Genomic DNA, 24,139 nt, shown 5'->3' with positions numbered 1-24,139 from the left:
ATATGTATACCATGGAGTTCTACTCAGCCACAAAAAATAATGGTGATCGAGCACTTCTTATATTATCGTGGATAGAGCTAGAGCCCTTTCTACTAAGTGAAGTATCACAAGAATGGAAAAACAAGCACCACATGTACTCACCATCAAATTGGTATTAACTGATCAACACTTAAGTGCTCATGTACTAGTAACAATCATTGGGTGTCGGGCAGGTGGGAGGGGGGAGATGGGAATGGGTATATTCACACCTAATGGGTGCGTTGCACACTGTCTGGGGGATGGACATGCTTGAAGCTCTGACTTGGGTGGAGCAAAGGCAATATATGTAATCTAAACATTTGTACCCTCGTAATATGCTGAAATAAAAAAAAAAAATCCCCCCACCTCAGCCTCCCACCTCCCCTCCTGGGATTATAGGGAGCCATTGTGCCCAGCCCCAAATCATTACTTCCAAGTTAACAGTCTTTCTTTGTTCATCATTACCAGGGCAAATATAGAAGACATTTGATCATGTATCAAGAGAATAAAGCTGAATTCTCTTTAAGAGATTGGTACATTAAAAGGCAAGAGTTCATATGTAATGTTTAGATATACTGTGAGTCTTGTGAGAAGCTGGGAGATGATCCCATTAACTTATGAGAAAATGGAATTCGGTCTCACTATTTCTTGGATACAGCTCCTCTCAAACATTTCTTTAAAGATTAAGTTCTGAAAATAACTATGGGATTAGAGGAGGTTTGTCTCAACAATGAACATATCTTATTTCCTCCTTAATTGTCAATCAAATAGCATGGCAGAGCAGAGGTAGAGAGGTGTATGATTGGTTCTTAAGGTATTAAGTCTAAAAGCTCAGAGTTTCCATAGCATGGCAGCAGCTTTGCAGATGCCATCACCATGGTAGTTGAAATAACAAAGCCCAGTAAAGGTTAAGCCATGAGTGCCAAATAGGCCTGCATTGGCTGCTTCGATGGTGAGAGTCCATGGACACAATCTGTAACAACTTGTCCAAAGCCCCAGTGACTACAGAGAGTGAGAGCTGCAATCAGGGAGTCGTCCATCATAGAGTAGGCCCAGCAGCAAAATGCTGACAATATTCTCACCCATCCAATGGAGAGAGGCAGCCTTGGAAGCAGAATGGCGGCTGGGTGACAGGTGAATGTGTGGCACTGCCTACCATCCTGGGGTAGGCCAGGCCTGGAGAAATGCTGAGATACGGGCAAGTATGACTATTAGGGTTCAGAGCAGCAGAGATCAGCCTCTTTGGGCACTGCCAGACACTCAGCCTCCAGAGAACTGCCATCTCGCTCCTTAGTTGTTTTTTTTTTTTTAAAGAAGTAAAACTTTATTGTTAGAGTTGAAGCCTCCTCTATACCTCTCCCTGAGCCATTTCCTCTCTTCTTGTCCACAGGTGACATAAATTTAGTGTTTACTATTCCCATGCATGCTTTTATACTTTTACTACATATTTGAATCCATAAATAATATTTAATATTATTTTTAAATATTGATAGTATTATATAGATGATGTCTTTAAGTCTTCTTTAAACCAGTCCAACTCCTATAGCTTGATTTTATTTTTCTTTAAAATTTTTTTGTCTCTCACGATATTGACATTTATGAAGAGTCCAGGTTAAGCTTCTGACAAAATGACCAATAATCTGTATGTTTCTTAATCTTCTTTTCCTGAATGATTAGATTCATGTTACACATTGGACAAGAACAGTCCATGTTCTTGGTCATATTATGTCCTTCCCATTGCATCACACATGATGTTTTTTGTCTTATGAATGGTGATGTTGAGTTTGATTATTTGGTTAAGATGGTGTCCACCAGATCTCTTCATCACAAAGACACCTTTTACCTTTGTAATAAGGAATCTGTGGGGGTAGCACTTTGAGACTATGTGAATATTCTGTTTAGCAACAACATTTCACCCAGTGGTATTAGCATCCATTGATGACTCTTCCTTGTAAACATAATTATATTGGTAGTTGTAAAATACATGTTATATAATTTTATCATTCCTTCTACGTTTTTTAGCTGGAATTCTATAGAGAAGCCTTTTATCTCCTCCCCCTGCCCTTTTTGGGAGTATTTTGAAATATCACAATAAACTCATAGGTTCTTTTTTCACGGGATCATTTTGACCAGAAATAAAGTAGTTCTTTTCTGAATATTTTCCCACAGTGTTTAATACATATTTCTTATGTATTTTTCTTATATGATACTTCATATCCAGTTGTCTTTGTGAAATAACATATTTTAGTAAATAGCTCACAGTGGGCTTTCCTTAAACACACATGCCCTTTCCCCAATTTTGATATATTGTCATTGGGTTTAAGTCTCTCTCTTTGTTGACCGTGGCTAACAATGGTGGTGGTGATTTATTATCATTTATGTTCCTTTAGTGAATTAAACATGAATTCAAACTTGTTATTGTGATTAACAATTCATGGGGAAAGTTCCCAGTGATAAAGTATCGTATACAAAAATACATTTCTCTCTCCTTCTCCCTGACAACAATTCACATGTTGTTAATGCTCTTTTTGCTTATTTTTAGGATCGAAGATTCAATGATGAAATCGACAAGCTAACTGGGTACAAGACAAAATCATTATTGTGCATGCCTATCCGAAGCAGTGATGGTGAGATTATTGGTGTGGCCCAAGCGATAAATAAGATTCCTGAAGGTGCTCCATTCACTGAAGATGATGAAAAAGTAAGATTTCCTGCCTTTTGTGAGTTGTGCTTTCCTTCTTGATCATTGATTGCTATTCTCCCTGAAGACAGGAATTATGTGAATAGCTGTTGGATTAGCCCATTCACAGATCAAAGAGCTTTTTCTCATGTTATACAAAATGTAATTGGAGTTTTTGATATTTCATAGAATGTAGTGTAATTTAAAATAATTACTTCATCTTTTTCTTAGCTTGCTTTTCATTACAAGCCTCAGTAGTATTCTTGTTATTCCCTCGTCTTTATCTCCCTTATAAGTAAGCTTTTTAATTGACGATCACACCGCCACCACACATGGCCTAAGGGATGATAGGGAATATAGAATGATTACTGTGTTTCAGAAACTCAGCACTTTCTCTTGTGCTTTTATAACTACAATGAAGAATTGTTTTCTCAGTTCTTATATAAAAATCTCAATAAAATGAATGTTATTTAATTCTTATTGCAAATTGCTAATAAAAAGAACATTACTTTTGTCTCTGAAGAGCAGTTGACCTTGGTAGAAGTAATGTACTTTTTGTTGTGAAAATTTAAGTTCTTTCACCAGTAGTTTATTCACCAGCTTATATTAAAAGAGAGAGTACACAAAGGACTGAAGTTCTGGCTTTGAAGCCCTTACCTTCATATTGGATAAAATCTGGTTGAATGATTTATAAACTTGGTGGTAAAAGCAAATCTCAAATTAGTTTGTTTAAGTTTGATGACTCTCATATTCCTATTTGATTAAAAAAACACTTCATAATTTAACCTTCTGAATGTGGGTTTGCTATTTGCCAATACTAATTACTAATGCATTAAATTAATGCAAATGTTCTGGTACAGAAGGTCAACATAAAATATGATTGTAAGGAAACAAGAAGGTTTTCAAGTGAAGAGAGTCCTTGACCGAGGTCATTTCTACAGTGGAATTGGAACAGCCCAAATCTCAGTAAATGTTTATAAACTCACAGTGCCTGACAGGACCTCAGATGATTTCTTACCAATTCAATAAACTCTTACAGCACATGTTGAGGTCATAGGAAGCACAAAGATAAATCCCGCTTGTATTATGCCATCTAGGAGCTACACAAAGCAGGAGGCAGGAATCATTAAGATGTTGTTCCAAGACATGCTATGAGTGCCTAGGAAAGAGAGGGTGATTCTCACTTGGTATGAAGAAGCTTCTTGGAAGAGGTAGTATTTGATCCAATCTCTGATGTGAGAATAGGCCTCCATCAGACCAGGTGAGAAGCAGAGGATGTTTAGTAATGAATATAAATGTAGGCTACCTCATTCACTATAAAAATATTTCCATGGAATGTACAGATAAAGCAAAAATTTCACTTTGTACATTTTGTGTCACTAGATGACAGAGTCTTGAGATAATGTGCCTCTTTATAAGGATTCAGATAGAAGGATTTGGGTTTTGTGTCTTTCCAAATGTAACCACTATGTACCCTTGGCATCCCCCAAACAGTTTAGTTTGTACACAGATGGTAGTCCTGCCTTTGCTCTGCTGCCTTCATTTAAAGGGATCTCTTTATATATTTAGTTCTCATCTTTGATTCCATTTATGTTAGATTTGTTTTCTGGACTTTTGTCAGTCGATTTATACTTACGAGATAGGGTTTCATGAGTTCTGAATGATTTAAAGGGAAGGTTTGCACAAGGCTTTGTTCCTTTCTTGAACAGAATCAATGTTTAGCTCTATGAAGAATGAGAGCCTGGGACTGAGTGCCTGAGACAAGCAGCTGCTTTGGGTGCACCACTTAATCTCTGACTCAAAGTTTCCTCGCTTGTCAATTAAATTATCCATCATTAAATGGAAGGAGAATTAAATAAGATCACAAACAAAAAATACTTTGCAAAATATAACAAACTGAGAAGGTATAAAACATAAATATTTATATTTAATGTTTTCTTTAAGAGTTTTAAAATGTTCTTTTAGATTTGTCACTTATCCACAAGCAACTTATTTCTTAGATTCAACCTCACTTGAGTATTTCCTTGTTCCCAATGTTACATTTTTCTCTTCTGCAATCATCCCATGTGCCCATAGTAGAATTTCATCTTCCAGCCTCTACAATTTCCTCACCTGCCTTCAAACTCCTACTCTAGTTTCACTTCTTGGAAGAAGCCTTTCCAGTTAGGGCAGGTAGATTGTGATCATGCAAATGATACTGGGTGGAGGGTATTTTATCTTGACACCTTCTGGATCTGGTTATTACTCTGTCCTGCAAGGATTCTATACAATGTAAACCAATCAGGAGTGGTGAAGAAGAAACACAGGACACAAAATCTAGAAATGATTAATGGGAAAGAACAAAATCTAGATACTGCTTCCAAATGAGAGAAGACAACAAGGCATAATGGCTGCACTGGCCTTAAGGTGGGTCTGCCTGGGTTGAAATTCCATCTCTGCCATCGCCTGTGTAATCTTGGGCAAGTCACTTAGCTTCTCTGTGCCTCAATTGCCTCCTTTTAGAAGAGAGGAGATAATAATAATACTTACGTCATAGGGCTATAGGGAGATTAAATGGGGGAGCACCTAGCCCATAGTAATTCCTCATAAAAGATTAGCTTTTACTGACAGCACATTAATACATGTGAGATACAATCAGATCTCAGTTAAAAAAATTATCTTTGTATAATTTAAGTCCATAGGTTTTTATTAAGTGGAGCTTCTGGGTTGCTGAATGAATACAAGGTGGTGGTGTTGGGAGGGTAGTACATCCAGAGAGGGAATGGAAGCTCTACACCCTTCCTCCATACCTTGCCCTATGCATCTCTTCTATCTAGTTGTTCCTGAGTTATAACCTTTTATAGTAAACTGGTAACCATAGTAAGTGATTGGGTCTACAAATTGATGATGACCAGACCATACATGATCATATTAATAGAGTTCTCACCCACACCCATGTTCTCTTCAGCAGCCAGCCCAGAAAGCCAAATCACAGTCTCTGCAGCAACCAGCCCAGAATAGTCAGGATTTGGTCAATGACTGCCACTTCCATATTTTTTTGCCCCTACCCTGCCTGCTACCCCTGCATGCTTTCAACTCAGGACCAACCAGAGAAAGTCAAATATGTTCCCTGAACTAATTACTTAAGATGCCCTGCTTCTAATTAGCCTGCATTCAGCTTCCCCATGCCAAAGCCTCCAATCAGAGCATATCTAAAGTCTTCTCATTTTTTCACCATAAAATTTGCCCACTCCTCTTGGAGTCTGCCAAATGCAAGTGATGGTGGCTGACTTCTTTGTTATAACAAGATCTGAATAAATAGCCTCTGTTAGTCCTCATTTAAAAAAAGGTTTTTATTAAACACAGTCTATAGGCCAGGTACTCTTCCAGTGTTGAGTTTCACCAATGAAAAGGGGGATATGCTTCTTTATGACCTCATAATTGTCTTGCATTATTACTAATGAACATATTGTTTTACTTGGTTGGATAAAATTATCCTCTTATGTACTAATTTGTATCCTACTTAACATACAATTATTTCTTACATATATGTCCATGTGTGAATGTATTCTACATTTGCCATTTGGGAGGATTGTGAAGTTTTTTTCTTTTTCTTTTCCTAAATAGCCTGGTTTGCTTAGTCATTGTCATATTACTGAGAATTTGGTTTTTTCCCAGTTTTTTACTAATACAAATATCCCCTGAATGAAAATCTTGAACAAATTACCTTTTTCTTTTTTGCTATTACCTTGGGGTGTATTACAAAGACTGGAATTACTAAATCAAAGTGCAAGAAAAGTTTTATAGCTCTCATTCCATATTACCAGATACGTTTTGAAAATATTGAACCCACTTACAATGGTAGCAGCATACATATACCTATTTCCTCAGAGCTCTGCCAACTTTGTTCAATTCAATTTAAAGCTCAAATTAGTTTTCCTCATTCGGCCAGGCAGACTTCAGACAACTTCCTCCCACATTCAACAGTATAAACTCCAGTAACAACAACAACAAACATAAATAAATAAAAAATAAAAAAAGTGAACTCCAGTAACAGAAGTAATTTCAGTGTTGCCTCCAAGTAAGGAAAGAAGGAAGCCAAGGGAAGCCATGTCCTGTGCATTAGGTAAGAGGCTGTGGAGTCAGAAAGCCTCCTAGGCAGGTTTCAGTCTTTGCTGCTTTTTTAGTTGAGTGACCTTGAGCAAGTTGCTGAATCTCTCTATGCCCCAGAACCTCCATCATAATCACAGTGTGGTTATGAGGAGTAAAATAGAGAATAGATATAAAGTGCTTAGGGTAGCACTTATTATCAACAAATGAACCTCATGAAATCTCACCATATATTTCAAAGCCAAATTAAAGTAATCGGAGCCTTATTTGTTATTTTGCTTTATGCACATAACTGCCATGTCATCATTCATATGGGTAGTGGTAAATTTATTGCACATTAGCATAATATGATTTGTATGTCCTCATATCTTAAAATGTCAACTTCTGGGGACTATAAATTAGGTTTGGTATAATTTCAAAACATTTCACAATATGAAAATCAGTAAATTATTTGTCTGAATAAATTAAAAATTAAATGTGATATATTCATTTCTGGGCTATTTATGTATCTAACATAACTGTGCATAGGATCGTAGTATGTTTCTTGAAAATTCTGTACCTATAATTCACTGGCTGTGCTATATCGTGTGATGATTGTAATGGCTGTCTATATCATGTAATGGCTGTAATATATCATTTAATATATATATATCATATAATAGAAGAGACAAGAATGATCATCAAATCCATTCCCCACCACTCCTACCCTCATCCAGTGTAGAAATCTTTACCTGACAGATAAATCATCCAGCTTCTGCCTGAAAACTTCCCTTTTATGACTTTAAATCATCATGTTCTTTAAAGTTCTTGGATAATTAGCAAAATTTTATCAGTAGTGGTGAGGGTTTTGTGTGAAATATAGTCTTCCATATGCACATATTAATAATTTAAGTTCCATACTGACAAATTACTAGTTTGGTAATTCATGTTGGAACTACACACAAAGGCAGACCATGCAGGAAAGATGATTAGAATTTTCTGGTTCATTTCATGGGTTTCAAACAAATGTTCCTGTTTTTCAGTGATACATATAAGCTAGCTGACTTGGGTGGTATAACTAGACTCTTTGCTTTACAAATTAATTCATTACTTTGTTATTCCTGGGTGAGTAAAGGGAGGTATTACTTTGCAGAATAAAATCATGAGACCTGGATAGGAACAAACATTTATGATCTATTAAGATGTATGGGCACATCAGCGTGAAACCTGGGTAATGGAAATAAGCACGGGCTCTCATCCACCCTGCCAGGTTGCCTATACTTCGGCTCCAAAGGTGCCATTTCGTAAATTGGTGTTGCATAAAGTATGGCATGTCTATTGCAGTTACTTTCCAACAGCCGAGCCAACGTATAAGCAGTGTGGCTTGAACTTCTGCTTTGGCTAATCTCTGTAGGCTTCTTTAGCCTTGATCACCTCTCTTCAGCTCATAATTTGGAGTTGGGCCACCCTGCTGCTCTCCTTCGTGCCGACATGTTCAACCACCCTGTAGAGCTGGGATGCAGCCAGCCGAGCTTGGCTGCCGGGGGACTGGCTGTATTCCATGAGCTTGTTACTGGTGACGCTGCCCTGCCAACTGGTGTTGAGGATGGTGCACAGATGATGCTAACAAGTCTCTGCAGAAGCTGGAGTTTTCTTATCAGCAACAGGCCTGGGACTGTAAGCCAGATAGCAGAGAGGATTTCATAAGCTCCTGGGCTTAGATTTCTAAACTGTTTCTGATTGTCTGTGGCTAATGTTTAGGATTCATGAGATGTCAAGAGTGCAAAAGGTATTAAAGTTCACTGTAGTGAGGAAGGGGGATGCTGATAGGGGTCACAAATTGGTGGCCCCAGAAGACTGCATGCAGCTTGCACTTGTGTGACTTGCATAGGATTTGACTGGCATAGGATTAATTTTTTAAAAATTGAATGCCTTTAGACACGGCTGCAAGCTGCACTTCCACATAATAGCCAACCCCTAAACAACTAGTCAGTTTAATATAATCAACTTAATGGAAGCAAAGATGAACAAGTTTCTTCTGTCATCTTATGAATAGCTAGTTTCTACAAAAGGTACTTTTCAAAATTATGATTTTTTAAATCTTGTGATATATATGGATAGTAGTGTTACAACTCTGCCAGACAAGTCTATGTGTTTTCTATTAATACTCCACTGTCTTTAAGATACTCAAATGCTAAAAGAGAAGTGAATTAACTATTGTAAGAAAGTGCCCTTTGTGTTCTCATTTCATTTTTTTTCTTTTCTGCCTACATTTCAACTAAATTAGATTTTCAAACCTGTTGGAATAACATTATAATTAAAAATCAGTGTTTAGCAAAAAGATGTTAAAAGTCCTGGCAGATGGCTCAAGATTTCAAATTATATTTAATCAGTAAGATTTCTGTCCTGGAAAAATTTGGATTGAATCCCATAACTCATTAATTACAATATTTTGCCTATATTTAAATGATCTAGTCACTGCACTATTTGCCTTTTTATAGCTATTACCCACATTCTGTATAATCACTGTGAAACTACGAGAGCTTCAGAGACCAATCTGTTCATGTTCTATGTGTTCATTGGCTCTATGTGACTGAGAGGTTCAAAAACAATGAGGAGTTTTGAGAAAGCTGTTACCAACACAGTACCTGTCAGAACTCAGGTTAGACTTCAGAGCATTTTTTTTCTGTTGGAGCAGTCTTGCTGTGGACTCTTGGCTGTACTCTCTGCCTCTTCCTCGGGCAGAGTCTAACTTTGGGATAAGAAGGAAAGTCTGTTTGCCAGGGTCCCGCATAGGGCTTACCACTCAGCAAAAACTGGTCTACTCTGCCCATGCTTTTGTCCTGGGCTTATCACCTCCATACCTTTGCTTGTGTCCTTATCTGATCGCAGGCAACTCTTCTCTTCACCCTTCTTTCAAGGCTTAAGTCAAATTCTGTCATCTCAGACCTAAGTAGGAATTATTCCAAAACTGATTATTGTTTGTCCTTAATAGTATTTCCTAATATTTTATAGTTCAACCTTTTTTTCAGATGTCCCCAAATGACTATTCATTGAGAAAATACATAATGATTGAATATTCAGGAATTTAAAAAATTAATAACACAATAATTGAACAAAATGAAGACCAATACCTACATAATGTATTTTTTATTCCAGATGCAGATAATGCTTGGTATGCATATACATTACAGGCTCCTTGCAAAAATCCTGATGGCTCATATACTGGCATTTGTAATTTCCTGCCTCCACAGCTTCTTTTTTTATGTTTCTAAGAGTTACCAAGGAAACGATAAGTTCTCAGGTGCGATATCCTTCTTTCCATCTCTTTCCATGTACTGTGCAGGATCTAGCAAGGTAGTTTGCAGTTATCAGGAACGTGAAATAAATGACCTCAATAAGTTACAGAGCTGTAACCGTTACAGTGCTGAATGTGGAGAATTTTGAGTATCATTGATCTGTACATCATTTTTAGTGGCTATACAGTGTTTCATTGTGTGAAAGAACCATTCATTCACTAACTATTGAATTTCCACCTAGTAGACACTGCTATATTTGAGGCATGGTTTCAAGTGCTGAGGTTAAACTGATGAATTGGACAAAAATTTCTGCCCTCTCAGAGCTTACATTCTAGTGGCAAAGACAGACAATAAACAAAGCATGTAAGTATAGAAAATAGTTTCAAGTAGTGATTAGATAACATAATTTTTTATAACTTATGTAATTCAGTTTTTTTCTATAGCTTTTATTTATATGGGTGTGCTTAATTAGGTCTAGATAATACCAAAAGGGCTTACAGTAAAATAGGATCCTTTACTAGAAAGCAAGATTTGATCCAGAACTTGCACCCAAATATTAATAACTATGATAAGTTGTGTCTGACTCTTCCACGGAATCTCTTTCTTTTTTCCCCTTTACTCCAGGTGTTCATATAAGGTGTGTGTCCCTCTAGGCTGCTTTATGCACTAAACTTGAGGCACAAGAAAGTGTTGTCTTATTATTATGTTCATCCCAAGTATCTTTGTGTTGTAGTTGTAATCACAATATCAATTTATCATTGCCTGGATTGGGGAATTTGAGATCGGATGGTCCTAACCTGATATGGCCAAGCTGTAGATATACATTTTAGTGCTTAACAGACAGGACTCTGCATATCAGGGAGGAAATGACCACAGGGTGAGGAGAGTTCAGTGTATTCTGATATTAAGGGACTGATGCATCCATGGCTCTTAATAGCTGGCAGGATTCAAAATAGTCTTTTAGTCAAGCCACTTCTAAAAGTGCAAAATGGCAAAGAACTGTTTATTATAAACTCTATCTCTGATTTATGTAGGGCTTACACAAGTGAGGATGATTTGCAATTGTAGATTAGAAATAAATAAACTTGTTGGCAGGAAGAATTGTTATTAAAGAATGAGAACAGTGTGGTGGATTCTTATTGACTGGAGATTTGAAATTAAGACATAACGGTCTTCTTTGAATAACTAGTTTAGTGTCATTATCTGAATAAAATAGCAAGATTGTTTCTTTTCATCTTAGAATGCTGAATGAATTGGAATTTTGAAAACTTAAATTCTTTTTTTGTCAAAAAGTAGACTGTATGTGGCTAACTTTGAATTGACTATATCTGTTTTTCTTGGATTTTTTCCCCTTTCTTTTGATGATAAGATTACTTCCTAATTATAAAGGTAATATGAGTTTATTATAGAAAATTTGAAAAGTATAAAAAAGGAAAAATTAATATCACCCATAATACTAACTTTCAGAGATAATGCTATTAAAATCCTTGGTATATCCTTGGTATATTTATTTTTATCTGTAAAAATATGTTTCCAAAATTTTCATCATGTATTTTATCATGTTTTAAACAATTCTTCAAAGATACAATTTATATGTTTGTATTATTTTCTACCACGTAATTATATAATAGTTTATTTAGTCATTTTGTTTCTTAGCATTTAGGTTATTTCCAAAATCATGTTATTATAAGATTATAATTAATGAACATCTTTATAAATAAATTTTGGATCACATCTTAGGATAGCTAGCTATTAGGTTGAACTGTTAAATTGCTGTTTTGTAGGTGAAAAATGATCCAAAATCTGCAATTTCGTGTGGTTTAAACTAATGCTTAGGATTACTGGGTCAAGAGATTTAAACATTAATTTTTTTAACCGTTTTATTGGGATATAATTCACATGCCATACAATTCACCCATTGATAATTCAATGGGTTTAAGTGTATTTGCAGAGCTCTGTAACTGTCACCACACTCAATTTTAGAACATTTTCATCACCCCAAACACACCTTATTAGCAGTCATTCCCATTTCCCCCAGCTCTCCTAGTCCTAGACAACCACCAGTCTACTTTCTGTCTCTATGCATTTGCCCATTTTGGAAAATTCATATGAATAGATTCATACAATATGTGATCCTTGGTAACTGGCTTCTTTCACTTAACATAATTGTTTTCAATATTCATCCGTGTTGTAGACCTTAGTTTCTTTTTATGGCTCAATAATATTCCACTCTATGAATAATATTCCATTGTATAAACAGACCACATTTTGTTTATCCATTCATCAGTCGATGGGCATTTGTCGTTTCCGCTTCTTGACTACTGTGAATAATGCTGCTATGAACATTCACGTACACCTCTTTGTGTCAATGTATGCTCTCATTTCTCTTGGATATATACCTAGGAGTGGGATTGCTGAGTCACATAGTAACTCTAATGTTGAACCTTTTGAGGAATTGCCAGACTGTTCTGCAAAACAGCTGCACTATTTTAAATCCCCACCAGCAATGCATGAGGGTTCCAATTTCTCCATGTCCTTTGTCAATACTTGTTATTGTCTGTCTTTCTTATGATAGCCATTGTAGTGGGTACAAAGTGGTGTCTCATAGTGGTTTTGATTTGTCTTACCCTGATGGCTGATGATATTGATCATCTTTCCATGAGCTTATTGGTGTAACATTTGTTTTTAAGGCTCTTGATAAATTTCACCTGTTTTCTCTCCAGAAAATTGTATGAATTTACAATGCCAATAGGAACATTATCAACTCATGGAACTTTTATCAGCATCAATATTGTAATTTTAAAAAATTGTACTCCCTCTATTTTTAATTTTACTTAATTTCCACCCATTTGATTTTTTCTGTGTCTGGATGAATTCCACAAGGAATTAATCAACCATTGGTGTAATTTTCAATATAATTTTTTATAATTGATGTAATTTTTCAACTAGAAAAAAAGACTAGCCTGATGCAGATTGATCTAAGCCAATTTGGTCACACAACTTCAAGGTTATTCACACTACCTCCTAGGTACATGATAATAGCTGCCAATAATTTGAATTAGATGATAGTTGGCTACTTTCTTTCTCTTTTTTTTTTTTTTTTTTTGAGACAGAGTCTCACTGTGTTGCCCGGGCTAGAGTGCCGTGGCGTCATCCTAGCTCACAGCAACCTCAAACTCCTGGGCTCAAGCGATCCTTCTGCCTCAGCCTCCCGAGTAGCTGGGACTACAGGCATGTGCCACCATGCTCGGCTAATTTTTTCTATATATTTTTAGTTGTCCAGCTAATTTCTTTCTATTTTTAGTAGAGATGGGGTCGCGCTCTTGCTCAGGCTGGTCTCGAACTCCTGAGCTCAAACAATCCTCCCGCCTCGGCCTCCCAGAGTGCTAGGATTACAGGAGTGAGCCACTGCGCCCAGCTTAACCTTCTTATTTGATTTTAATAAAGGCAGATCTCAGACCAAATCCTGCCACATCTAAAGACTTTCACTTAAACAAAAATTTATTGGCAAGTTGGGTCAAATAGTTCATATACTGTGTTCAGAAAGCTTCATGAAGTCCAAGCTCTCTTTGTTTGAGGTAATCTAAATACCACTTGCAATATTTCAGAAGCAGGATCTGGTTGTTCTGGTGGTGGGCATCCTTTGACCCAGTGGAAGGATTAGACAGCCCACGGGTCCATCTCTAAGGATGCAAGTTTGGAACTTGCTACTTTTTCATACTTTAGTAATGCAAGGGTGTGGAGGGTATCTCTAGAATAGTATAACTAATACTTATATCTTGAATACCACCAATTACAATAATTAGAGTCAATATCTAATATCCATCGTGCTCATTAACAAGCCATTAATTTCACCAATGAAATCCATTTCTAACATTAGCAAAGCCACATGCTATTGAAGGCAGATAAAGATCTCTGGAGCACCTGTAGTAACCACATTTGGAGTGCAGCTTTCTGATTACCCCTGGAGTATAAATCTTGGTAGGGCAACCGTCTGCTCCTTGATGGCATATTAAACCTACCCACCTCCACACACAGTCTTAATTTCACACTATCTTTGCTAAAGAGTTTATAGCAAATTATAGACATCAAAACAGCATGCAGTATCTCTCATATTTGTTTTTCTTCTTAAATGAGAAAATGAGAAAATAATGGAAACATTTATTAAGTGTATACTCTGTGATAGGTGTTTTGCAAACATTATCTCATTTAATCTCCACAACAACCTTATGGAAATTATTATCATTCTCACTTTATGGATTGGAAAACTGAATGTGAAAGATTTTAAGAATGTGTTCGGATCACTCAGCTTGTACTGGCAGAACCAGAAATCGTCTGCACCTGTCTGTACTGACATGGCACATGGGGACACTGGTGGATGTTCATTATTTCCTCTTGTTCGTTTTCACTTCAGGGACTCATGAACACTTAGATCATGCTGTATCTGATGCACATATATAGGTAGTTAAATAAAGTTTGAGATTTCTACATGTTTAATACATTTTGGGGGGAGTAATATGTGACTAAGTAAAACATTATTTGTAAATGACATTTCCTAGTACCGTTTCAGCCTTCCATAAATATCTATAACCTATAAAAAAGGATGAAATCATGCCTTTTGCAGCAACATGGATGGAACTGGAGGTCATTATCTTAAATGAAGTAACTCAAAACCAGAAAGTCAAATACCACATGTTCTCACCTTTAAGTGTCCATAAGAACATAGAATGTGGTATAATAGACACTGGAGACACGGAAGGGTGGCAGGGTGGGTGGGGTGAAGGATGAGAAATTACTTAATGGGTACAATGTATACTATTTGGGTGACAGTTACACTAAAAGCCCAGACTTCACAACTACGTAATATATTCATGTAACAAAACTGCACATGTACCCCTTAGATTTATACAAATAAAAAAATCAACCAAGCTTGAGTTTTATGCCTGTAAGAAAAATTTAAAATAACTAACAGATAAAAGAGTTAGGAATCATTAATAAACAATGATGGCTTTGTACATATACCAACTATGAGGCAGATAATTTGATGTTTTTATATTATTCCATTTTTTGTTTTTATTGACAAAATGTTTTTAAATTTATGGTTGTTTATGTATATTTTTCCTTCCTTAGGATAAAAAGGAGGTGAGGATCAGTCTAACTTTGGTGTTTTTTTTGCTTTAAAACATTGTGTCTGAAGTCAGAATTTGCAAATAGTGTTCATTTGTACTAGGCGGTAAAGTGAGGCGTTCTGGCATAAATTACCCTGCAGCCTACTTAGAGGGTTTTTTCTTGTTTAGCAAAATTATGGAATATGCTGTGTAAATGAAGCTACATTATATTTCTTGTTGGATAATTTCAAATATAAGATAACTTTATGACATAATTTGTAATTTCTATTTTTAAGAATGTATAAAATTTAAAAATACACTTGGATATTTATTTTTTCCTTTTCTTTTTTCCTGTATTGGAGGTAGAAATGAAACCATTTCTTTTTGTAATTTGCCATTATTTTCTTTTATTACTCCCACATGTGCCCCGGATAATATCCCGGCCAGATATGATTGTCGGCTATTTCCACTGGCAGATTCTGATTCCATTGCCACTCAACAACGGAGTATTTCCCCACCCCTTTCATATTCTGCACTCTTCATTTAGAATTGAGAAAAAGTCTCAAAGGTAGGCACTACTATATTACCAACGCAGGAAGCAAGATCCCCCAAGGGAGGGCCCGAGCTGGAGTAAGAGTGTGTTAAGAGCGGGGAGAAAGTAATGAACAGTTTTGAAAAATGAGGTTATGTAAGTTAGAGCTACCCAGAGATGCTTTCAAGGTCTATTAGACACAGTTTTTGAAAGGGGGTTTGAATAAAACTAAAACACAATAACAGCTCTCTCACTGGAGAGAATTTAAAATGATTCCTCACAAGAATTAATTGACACCATCAGAAGACTGGAGTGTGCTTTATCCATGTGAAAAGCATGTTTGGTGTTTTGGAAGAATTGCTGTCTATGGTGTATAATAAGTGACTGCGGGAAATCAATACCTATTCCTGAAAGGTGCCCCCCAGTGTTTAATAGCACTGAGTAGTGTCATAGCATCAAGCACTCCATCTTCAGTGCTTGATTATGTGGTAAACTTCATTTCCAGAAGCCTATCCATATCTGTTTTCTTTCCTTTTCTCTTAAAAATATGTTTCTGATTGATTTTGCAAACCTTTTAATACTGATACCAGTTTCGTTTGTCATTACATCTCAGTGGTACTTGTGGCTTAGTGTAACACAGATTTATTCTGGGTATGTTGTTCTACTTTCTATTTCCAAACCCAGAATCAGGCATCAAAATAAGCCTTCAATTATTCTCCTCTGTCATGAAGACAGGGTAAGTACCACAGACCTTGGATGAACCTGTAAGTGTCCACTGCCCCTTTTCAGTGTGACTCTAAATTTACTTTAAAATCTCAGGTTAGTAGTTTGACATGATGCCATCATGATTGGGATAGTCATAGGACATGATGGCAGTTTTACTGTTCCTATTCTTTAAACCTCTGAAAGAGGGTGACAGGAATTATTGTCTCTATGAGATTGAAAATACATTGGCTCTAGATCTAGAATAGTCCATCGTTTTAAGATTTGATCCTGATGCTGTGGCTTATTGCCATGGCTGTTTCCATTGTTTTACACTGTAAAGAGCCATCCAGTTAAAAACAACAAAACTATACAAATTATGGCAAACTTCTGGTCTGCGGCATGGATTTCCCAGGTAAAAGAAAATGGGAAGCCAAATTGTTTCTACTTTTTTGTCTTCAAATTGTTGCCCAGGGGCAGATTATACACAGATCACTGGGTCAAGCAGGGGCTATTGTTCCCCCAACCATACACAGAGTAGTAAGTCATTCTCCTTGAAATTACATCTTCACTAGCATCAGTATATAAAATACAGTTATATTTGTGCTGGAAATACAAGGTCACAGCTATTCACCTGGAAGATGATCCTTCACAATTATTCCTAGAAAAAAACTTTGGAAAAATACTCTGTGCCCTTCATGGTTCAATGATGTGAAATGTTTGTACCACACTCATTATGGACACTAAAGGCAGGGAGCTCATCCGGTGCACAGACCTATGGGTCTGGGGCTATGTTTAGACAGACAGTCAACTGGAAGATGGTAGAACATATGCCAGGTATATGGCTTGTCACATGAACTCTTTTAGAAGCTGTTGGAAGCATCACTCATTATAGTAGCATCAAAATTTGCATTTCTGCAGACTTTATTCTTCACACATATATTAACTTATATGATTCTCTCAATATTCTTATGATGCAGGGAAGACAATTGGTAAATTTTTCTCTATAGATGAGGTAACTGTGGTCTGTCTTGCCTAGCAGGAAGTTAATAGTGGAACTGGGAGGTCATCGTTCTTTCCTCTTCTTTTTCCTGGCTCATCATCTTGTTTTCCAAACAGTGAATTGACTATTCCCACTACTTGGAAAGAGGAGAGTTCATTGGGTTAATTGTAGAAATGATGTAATTCAATATGCTAGAATGCACGGCTGAACAATCCGTAGGAAATGTAGTTTTATTGGAAGATTATAACAACGAAGTCACAGTTCTTCAGGTATGATGCACATTGAGTTTGTTAAAGAGATAAAGCTTATGTAAGAGTCTTATTTATAAGAACCATGTGCTCTGAATGTAAGAAAATCATAAAAAGCAAAGAAACTTTAAAATTATTTTATTCAAACTCTCATTTTAGAGATAAAAAATTTAAAAAAGGAAATAAATAAAAGCAATTCAGAGATTTTAAATGATTTGCTCCAGGTTGCACAATTAGGAAACCGGAGCTGAGAGTCTATAAACTGCATTGTCCCCAGGCCTTCCTCTATACCATGCTGGTGTTTCGCTGCCTTTGTGGAGGGAGCCAGATGACAGTGGTGGTCCCATTCAGCACTGTGATTCTTTGGTGAGCAAACCACATGGCTCCATTTTATGGGTAGGAAAATCCTGGTTGAGAAGTGTCCCCAGAAACAGTAAGTTAGTGGTGTAATGTAAGTCTCCCAAGTGCTTCCTTGCCTGTCTTCTCACATATATTGGAGCGTGTGATGTTTCTGCTTCCACGATAAAAGTGATTGGTGGAGAATCAGCTATATATTTTAGCCACAAAAGTTATAAGTAAGAAAAACAAACAAACAAAAAAAAAAGAATTCTGTTCTCCAGCCAACACTAAAGTAAAGTACATGTTCTCATGTTATTTGACAATCTCAATCATATTGGAATCAAGTCAAAATGCTAAGGGGTGAAGTTGTAGGCACTCATAGTTCTGACCCTCTCAGTGCTAGTATTTGGAGAGATCAAGGTTCTATTATGGCACACTGAGGAATCTTCAAACATTGTAATGTAAATCAGAAGCATCCTTGGCTCAAGTACCTAGGAAGAGTGCTACAGCTACTAACTGTCTACTGATGATCATTGACCTCTAGCCAAATCGTTAACACAATGTATTTAAGAATAAAGAGAACCACTGGAATAAAACTTTGTAAGGAATGTATTCTTAAGAACCATCAGGCATACAAATGTCAGTGGAAATGGGTTAAGAGTAAATGGGAGGCAGATGTTTATTGAAGAGACAAATATCATGAAATGTTAGAAGTATTAATATTTTAGTAACTTCTGTTTTTTATCTGTCTACACAGACCATTTGGATTCACATGTTTTTGATGCAAGCATTTTGACAGGGTTAAAGACAGAAGACACCCTGGAATCTTGTTCCACCCTTAACTGCCATCCCAATTCTGGTCAATTTCTACTTTTCACTTTATTAATTATATACTATTTTGAAATTTTTAAACTTTGGGTTTGTATTACTTTTATTTCTAAGATGAATCTTATTTGGGAGTAGTGTATTCATTTTGCTATATTGCCAGGTTCTGTTAACACTTATGTGGATAATGAGATTGATCTATGGATTTTTTGGTACTATTTTACTATCTTTATTAAGGTTATGTTAGATGTATTATTTTAGAATTAGAAAAAAGACAGTTAAATATTTATTCTTTTAAAATTGGGAAGCCTCTAAGGAGTTATAAAGTATTTCCCCTTCAGCGTTCAGTCTGAAATGTCAGTTATTAGCACACTCATGGCTGAAAAATGACCAGATGCACCAAAGTAAGGCAAACACAAAAATGAGATTTATTGAGGAGAGAAAGATGGGATTATAGAGCAAGAGCAAGATACAGGTTTACGGAGAGTGATACATATGCCACAGATGATGACCAGAACCGTTGTCTCAGCAAAGGGAGAACAAAAGGAAGGCAAAAGGGGTTGGTTATGGTCTGCATCTTGTTTTATAGTGCCTGGATTGGGGCCTCCCTCATGGTTCAGAGGTCACCATGGAACCACTTTGTTTGGATAGTTGGGAGTTGCATGAGCTGAGTCTTACTAGGCATGTGGGCTCTGGATCGCTTTCTGGACTCTGTCATACCTAATGCTGCTTAGCCCATGGGTTAGAGAGTCTCTGCATTCTTTTGCAGCTGGTGCACTAAGTTTTGATGGGCAGATTCATAGTGTATTCGCTCTTCCCCCAGCTATGGCAGTAGCTCAGGGCAGGATTAAGGTGGGGCAGGACCAAGATAGGGTCCTGGGGCCCACCCTTGTCTTTCTTCCCAGGTGGGGCAATTGCACCAACACAAGGCACAAACTTTCATCTCTAGGAGACCTGGAATCCCTTGCTAACTACCTAACACCCCCAAAGCATTATTATAAATGAATTTTACTATAAGTATTATGTAAATGTGTTATTTAGAGAACAGTTAGAAATTTAATTAGGGTCTCTTATGCAGACTGGAGTGGAGAATAAGAGATCATATAATGGCCCAAATGTCCTTCCCTACTTCCCCCCAATACATACCCAATTAAAAAGGAATCTCAGAAAACTTACTGGAAGAAAATAATGCTCTTCATTTATATAGATTCTTTGCAGCATTTAAAAACTCCTACCATCATAAAAATGTAGAAGAGCCCTATCCTGACCAGGCAAGATGTCCAATGAGACTTTCTGCTATTAGTTTATAAAAACAGTATATATATCTTCATTTTCAAAATTAGGAGATATTATATTTTAAATACTGTTTCAAACTATTCTTTGACATTTGTAATTCTGAAAAATTACTGTAAAAATTTTAAAAGTAAAAATAATAAATTCAGTTATTGATCAGCCACATTATTAGAAAGCAAAAGTAAATGAATGCCACTATCGTGACATTAAAGGAGGAATTACAAAGTTTGAGATGCAGAAAAGTCAAGGTACAAGTGAATTCTCATCGATTAAGCAGTTATCTGATTGAAACAATTCATGTTTCCTTCTTGGAAGAGTATCTGACTATTGATCATATTTAGTTTGTACTAGGTTAATGCTTAAGTCCACCCCATCCCCACCTATCCCTGTTAGTGCTGGGATTGTGCTCACCAAAAGAAAAAGAATGTTGATTTTGCATAGTAACTTTTTTTAAGTAGCTGAAATTTTGGTGGTATGTGTTTTAGGTTGGATTAAAATGTCACATACTTAATTCTTTCTCCCCCCCCTTCTCTCCCTTGCTTTCCATCTTGTTTCTTAAAGGATTTGAGGCAACTGGTGGGAAATATTGGAATATTAATAAAGTTTATGACCAGATGAGGTGACGAGCTGGGAATTCTCGAAGAGTTTTTTGTTTTTTGTTTTTTTTCAATGTGATGTGATGGTAATCTCTGACTACATTCAGTCGTGACCAGAATGTGTCATTGATCCACCCTGTCTTTTTGGCACCAGGTGGGGCTGGAGGATTCCAGTGGGACTCCTGGCATTTTGATAAATGCTCCTAACTTTTAGGTTGAAGGACTTCCAGATGAGGAGCAGTGACTCAATGAGAATGCACAAGATAAGTAGCACTATTCAGGGAGACAAAATAGTTTGCAACCTGCCAACCAGGAAAGCTATTCTCTCTCAAAATAGGGAAATTCATTAACTATGATGAATAACCTTGCAAATGCAGAAGTATAACTATTAAGATTTTGGCCACAGAAGATCAGTTCATGGATTCATTTCCCCACCCTGTGAAAGGCATAACTCCCTAGTTTGTGCATAAAGGAATTTACAGAATATCTTCTGTTTTACAGAAGAAATTAGCTTTCATTTCCTTTTTTATTTGTAGCTTGCCTCTGAGTATGACAGGAAGATTTAGCTCTGGACAGAGTATTCTTCTGAACTTCATTCATTCTGTGTTATGACTAATAGCTTTTCCTTACAACCACATCAAGAATTAATATTGCTTTATGAAACAGCATTCCACATCTCTAGTGAATTGCTTATCTTTCTTGAAGAAGAGTAGATTATTCATATTGTCATTCTTATGTACTTTCTGACGCAATAGAGGCATGAAGGCTATCAATTGCTTTAGACTGTATGATAGGCATTGAGATCCACTTAATAGGATGCTACGCAAAACTGAATCAGACTCATCTCGCCAAAGCGTTGAGCATGTGTATGTGGGGCTTTGAATGCAGTTATTGGGCAATCTTATTTTGCTGTCCTCTCTGAGATATCATACTGAAAATTTGCAAGCAGAAAAGATACATTTTTATGTACAGGTAACAGAAATCTTGATGTATCTAGAAACTGGTTAGCTTTGAACGCAGAAAAATAATGGCACTACAGGAGATCTCAAGGTTTCAGAGGCCTTAATTTCAATGGACATCTCTTGCTGCCTATACCACTTGTAGGAACATGTTTTCCACAGCTGCTCTTGGTGGCTCTTGGCTTGCCTTGTCGTTTTGACTTCCAGCATTAATTACTGTCTTGATCCTGTGTCACAGACAGTGAAGAGATTCACATGAGAAAAGACATAGACAATTCAGACCTTTGGTAGGACTGGCTACATAATTTGTAGGGCCCAGTGCAAAATGAAAATGCCGGGCCCCTAATTCAAAAATTATTAAGGATTTCAAGCCTATAACAGTAGAGCTTTTCATTAAGAATAGGACACTTGTAGGTTGCATGCCTATGAAGCCCAGCTTTTTGGTTTGGAAATGTTAAGTTAGAGAAGGATTTGCTTTAATTCTACACAATCTACAAAGCAATAATAGAATTGATGAATTTTATTTATGATATCTTAGAATATTAGATCTGGAAAAACCACTGAAGTTCCAAGGTGGTTGATAGCATGTGCTCCTCTATGACAGAGCAGGAATGAACTCTTTAAGAAGTCACACAGAGTGGATCTAAGAGTTTCTTATTTGTGCTGGCTACAGGGTCAGGTTGAACCATGGATGCATCAAGTGCTGACTTTCAAAGACTAAGTTTAGTTATGGGTAACATTATCAAACTCCTGGGCTCATGGAGGGCTAGAAGTAAATGTTGCGTTTGTTGATCCAGACCTGGGTTGCTTTCACCACTTAGAGCTTTAAAGTGAAGATTCTCACAAAACTTAGAAGAGATGAGGAAACACTGCTGCACCAGATTTGGTGTGTGGCAGAGGTGGTACCCGGTGACTTCTCACACTTAATTCACTAGAAATTGTGTTTGTAGTCTCTCCTCTTGCTGATTTTAATTTTACAGAGCTAGTCAGCTTTTAGTGATAGACTATGACAATGAAGGAGAAAGCATTAACTTAACAAAGTCTTCTCTAAGGGAATGTTCTAGAGCCATTGAAAAGCCAGTAAAAGAATATTGCCTGGTTAAGCAAAAAAGTAAAAACGTAATAAATGATAAAAATTGAAACAACAGATAAAATTTTTTCAGTCTTCAAAGTTCTATAAGAAGATAGTAGACCCTGTCTTTTTAATGTAATAGTCATAGAATATTTTTTTCTAAACAAAATAATTCTAGAGACAGCAGACTATTTTCTACTCATCTAGCAATTTAATAAAGCATGTTAATTTCTGATGAGAAAAAAAAAAAAAACTCCTGCAGGGATGTGAAGCTAACATTTGTGGTTCACTGTGTGAGACACCTTCGTTTAGATCATCTTCTTTATTACACATAATTACCCAGTGTGGTACGTATCATCATCCCCACTTAGAAATAAGGAAAATGTGGTTCAAAAATTAAACATCAGGCAATATATGTAACCTAAACGTTTGTACCGCCGTAATACTCTGAAATAAAAATATACTAAAAAAATTTAATTGTTCCCATCACCATCATTCTAACCACCTTTCCTTAATACCAGCAAGCCCAAAGATTAATAAAATTCTAAGGATGTGATCACAGCAAAAATATTAAACATTTCACCAAGAATATTCCTCAGAATAGTGATTCTGTAAGGTGTCAGTTAATGGTTGTTCCATGATAGTTGAATGGTTGGAAAAATACTTGATTTTGTCTAACATTAGGGAAGATTAGGAAACTTGGAGTATAAAACTGACATTCTTAGAGTTTGTAATTGAAGCCATTTGTTCTTTTCCCCTTTCCCTCTTCTTCTCTATAATGGTTAGAGGGTCCTTTGGCTCCCAATTCTGTTGGTAGGAAAAGCTGTGTCAGAAAGCAGTAAAGAAAATAGTATCAATATAGCACTGTAAACCTCTGCAAGTTGGTGGGTGACATACTTGGGAGGCAGATGGTCTTCATGGAATCCCTGAAACTTTACTATGAAAGTAGGCATCAATGGGTATATTTGCCTCTGTTTGCAAAAACACCTGGAAGGATGTAGCTGCAGGGAAGTTTGCTGAAGAAAACTAGGCACTAAGAATTGTATTTAGTCTTCAAAGATAACACTTTAATTTCCAAGTCAACTACAGTTCTTTGAGTAAAAGAAATGTTATTTTAAGCTTGTTGTGTACTCTGTAAAACCTGAAAGATGTCGCTATATCAGGTTAGGTCGAAAATAGATTCACAATAAGGTAGAAAAAACCTTCTTATCTGGTATGATCAGGACTGGTAATTGGTTAGTTAACCCCAAAATTCATTAAATTGGAATCATTTCAAAATAATACATACACATCTTAAAAACTTTATTTTAACTTAAAATATTAATATATATTTATTGAACAATATTTTCTTGTCCAGCAAGTCTTTTCTTTGATTGTGGATCCACTAAGTAGAGAAC

The 24,139-nt window shown here is 36.4% G+C and overlaps 1 protein-coding gene across 1 annotated transcript in view; it reads left to right on the top strand.

The window, feature by feature from the left end:
* PDE11A (phosphodiesterase 11A) overlaps window positions 1-24,139 on the top strand; it is a 369,842-nt gene that overhangs the window by 46,304 nt on the left and 299,399 nt on the right. Inside the window, exon 2 of the mRNA XM_012650811.1 lies at window positions 2,561-2,719. Coding sequence (XP_012506265.1) covers window positions 2,561-2,719 — 159 coding nt within the window. The remainder of the gene's footprint in view (window positions 1-2,560; window positions 2,720-24,139) is intronic.

The sequence above is a fragment of the Propithecus coquereli genome, unplaced genomic scaffold (genome assembly GCF_000956105.1).
Source record: "Propithecus coquereli isolate 6110/MARCELLA unplaced genomic scaffold, Pcoq_1.0 Scaffold34, whole genome shotgun sequence".
NCBI lineage: Eukaryota > Metazoa > Chordata > Mammalia > Primates > Indriidae > Propithecus > Propithecus coquereli.
The sequence above is the reverse complement of the archived record's forward strand: the minus strand, read 5'-3'. Positions and strand labels throughout refer to the sequence as shown.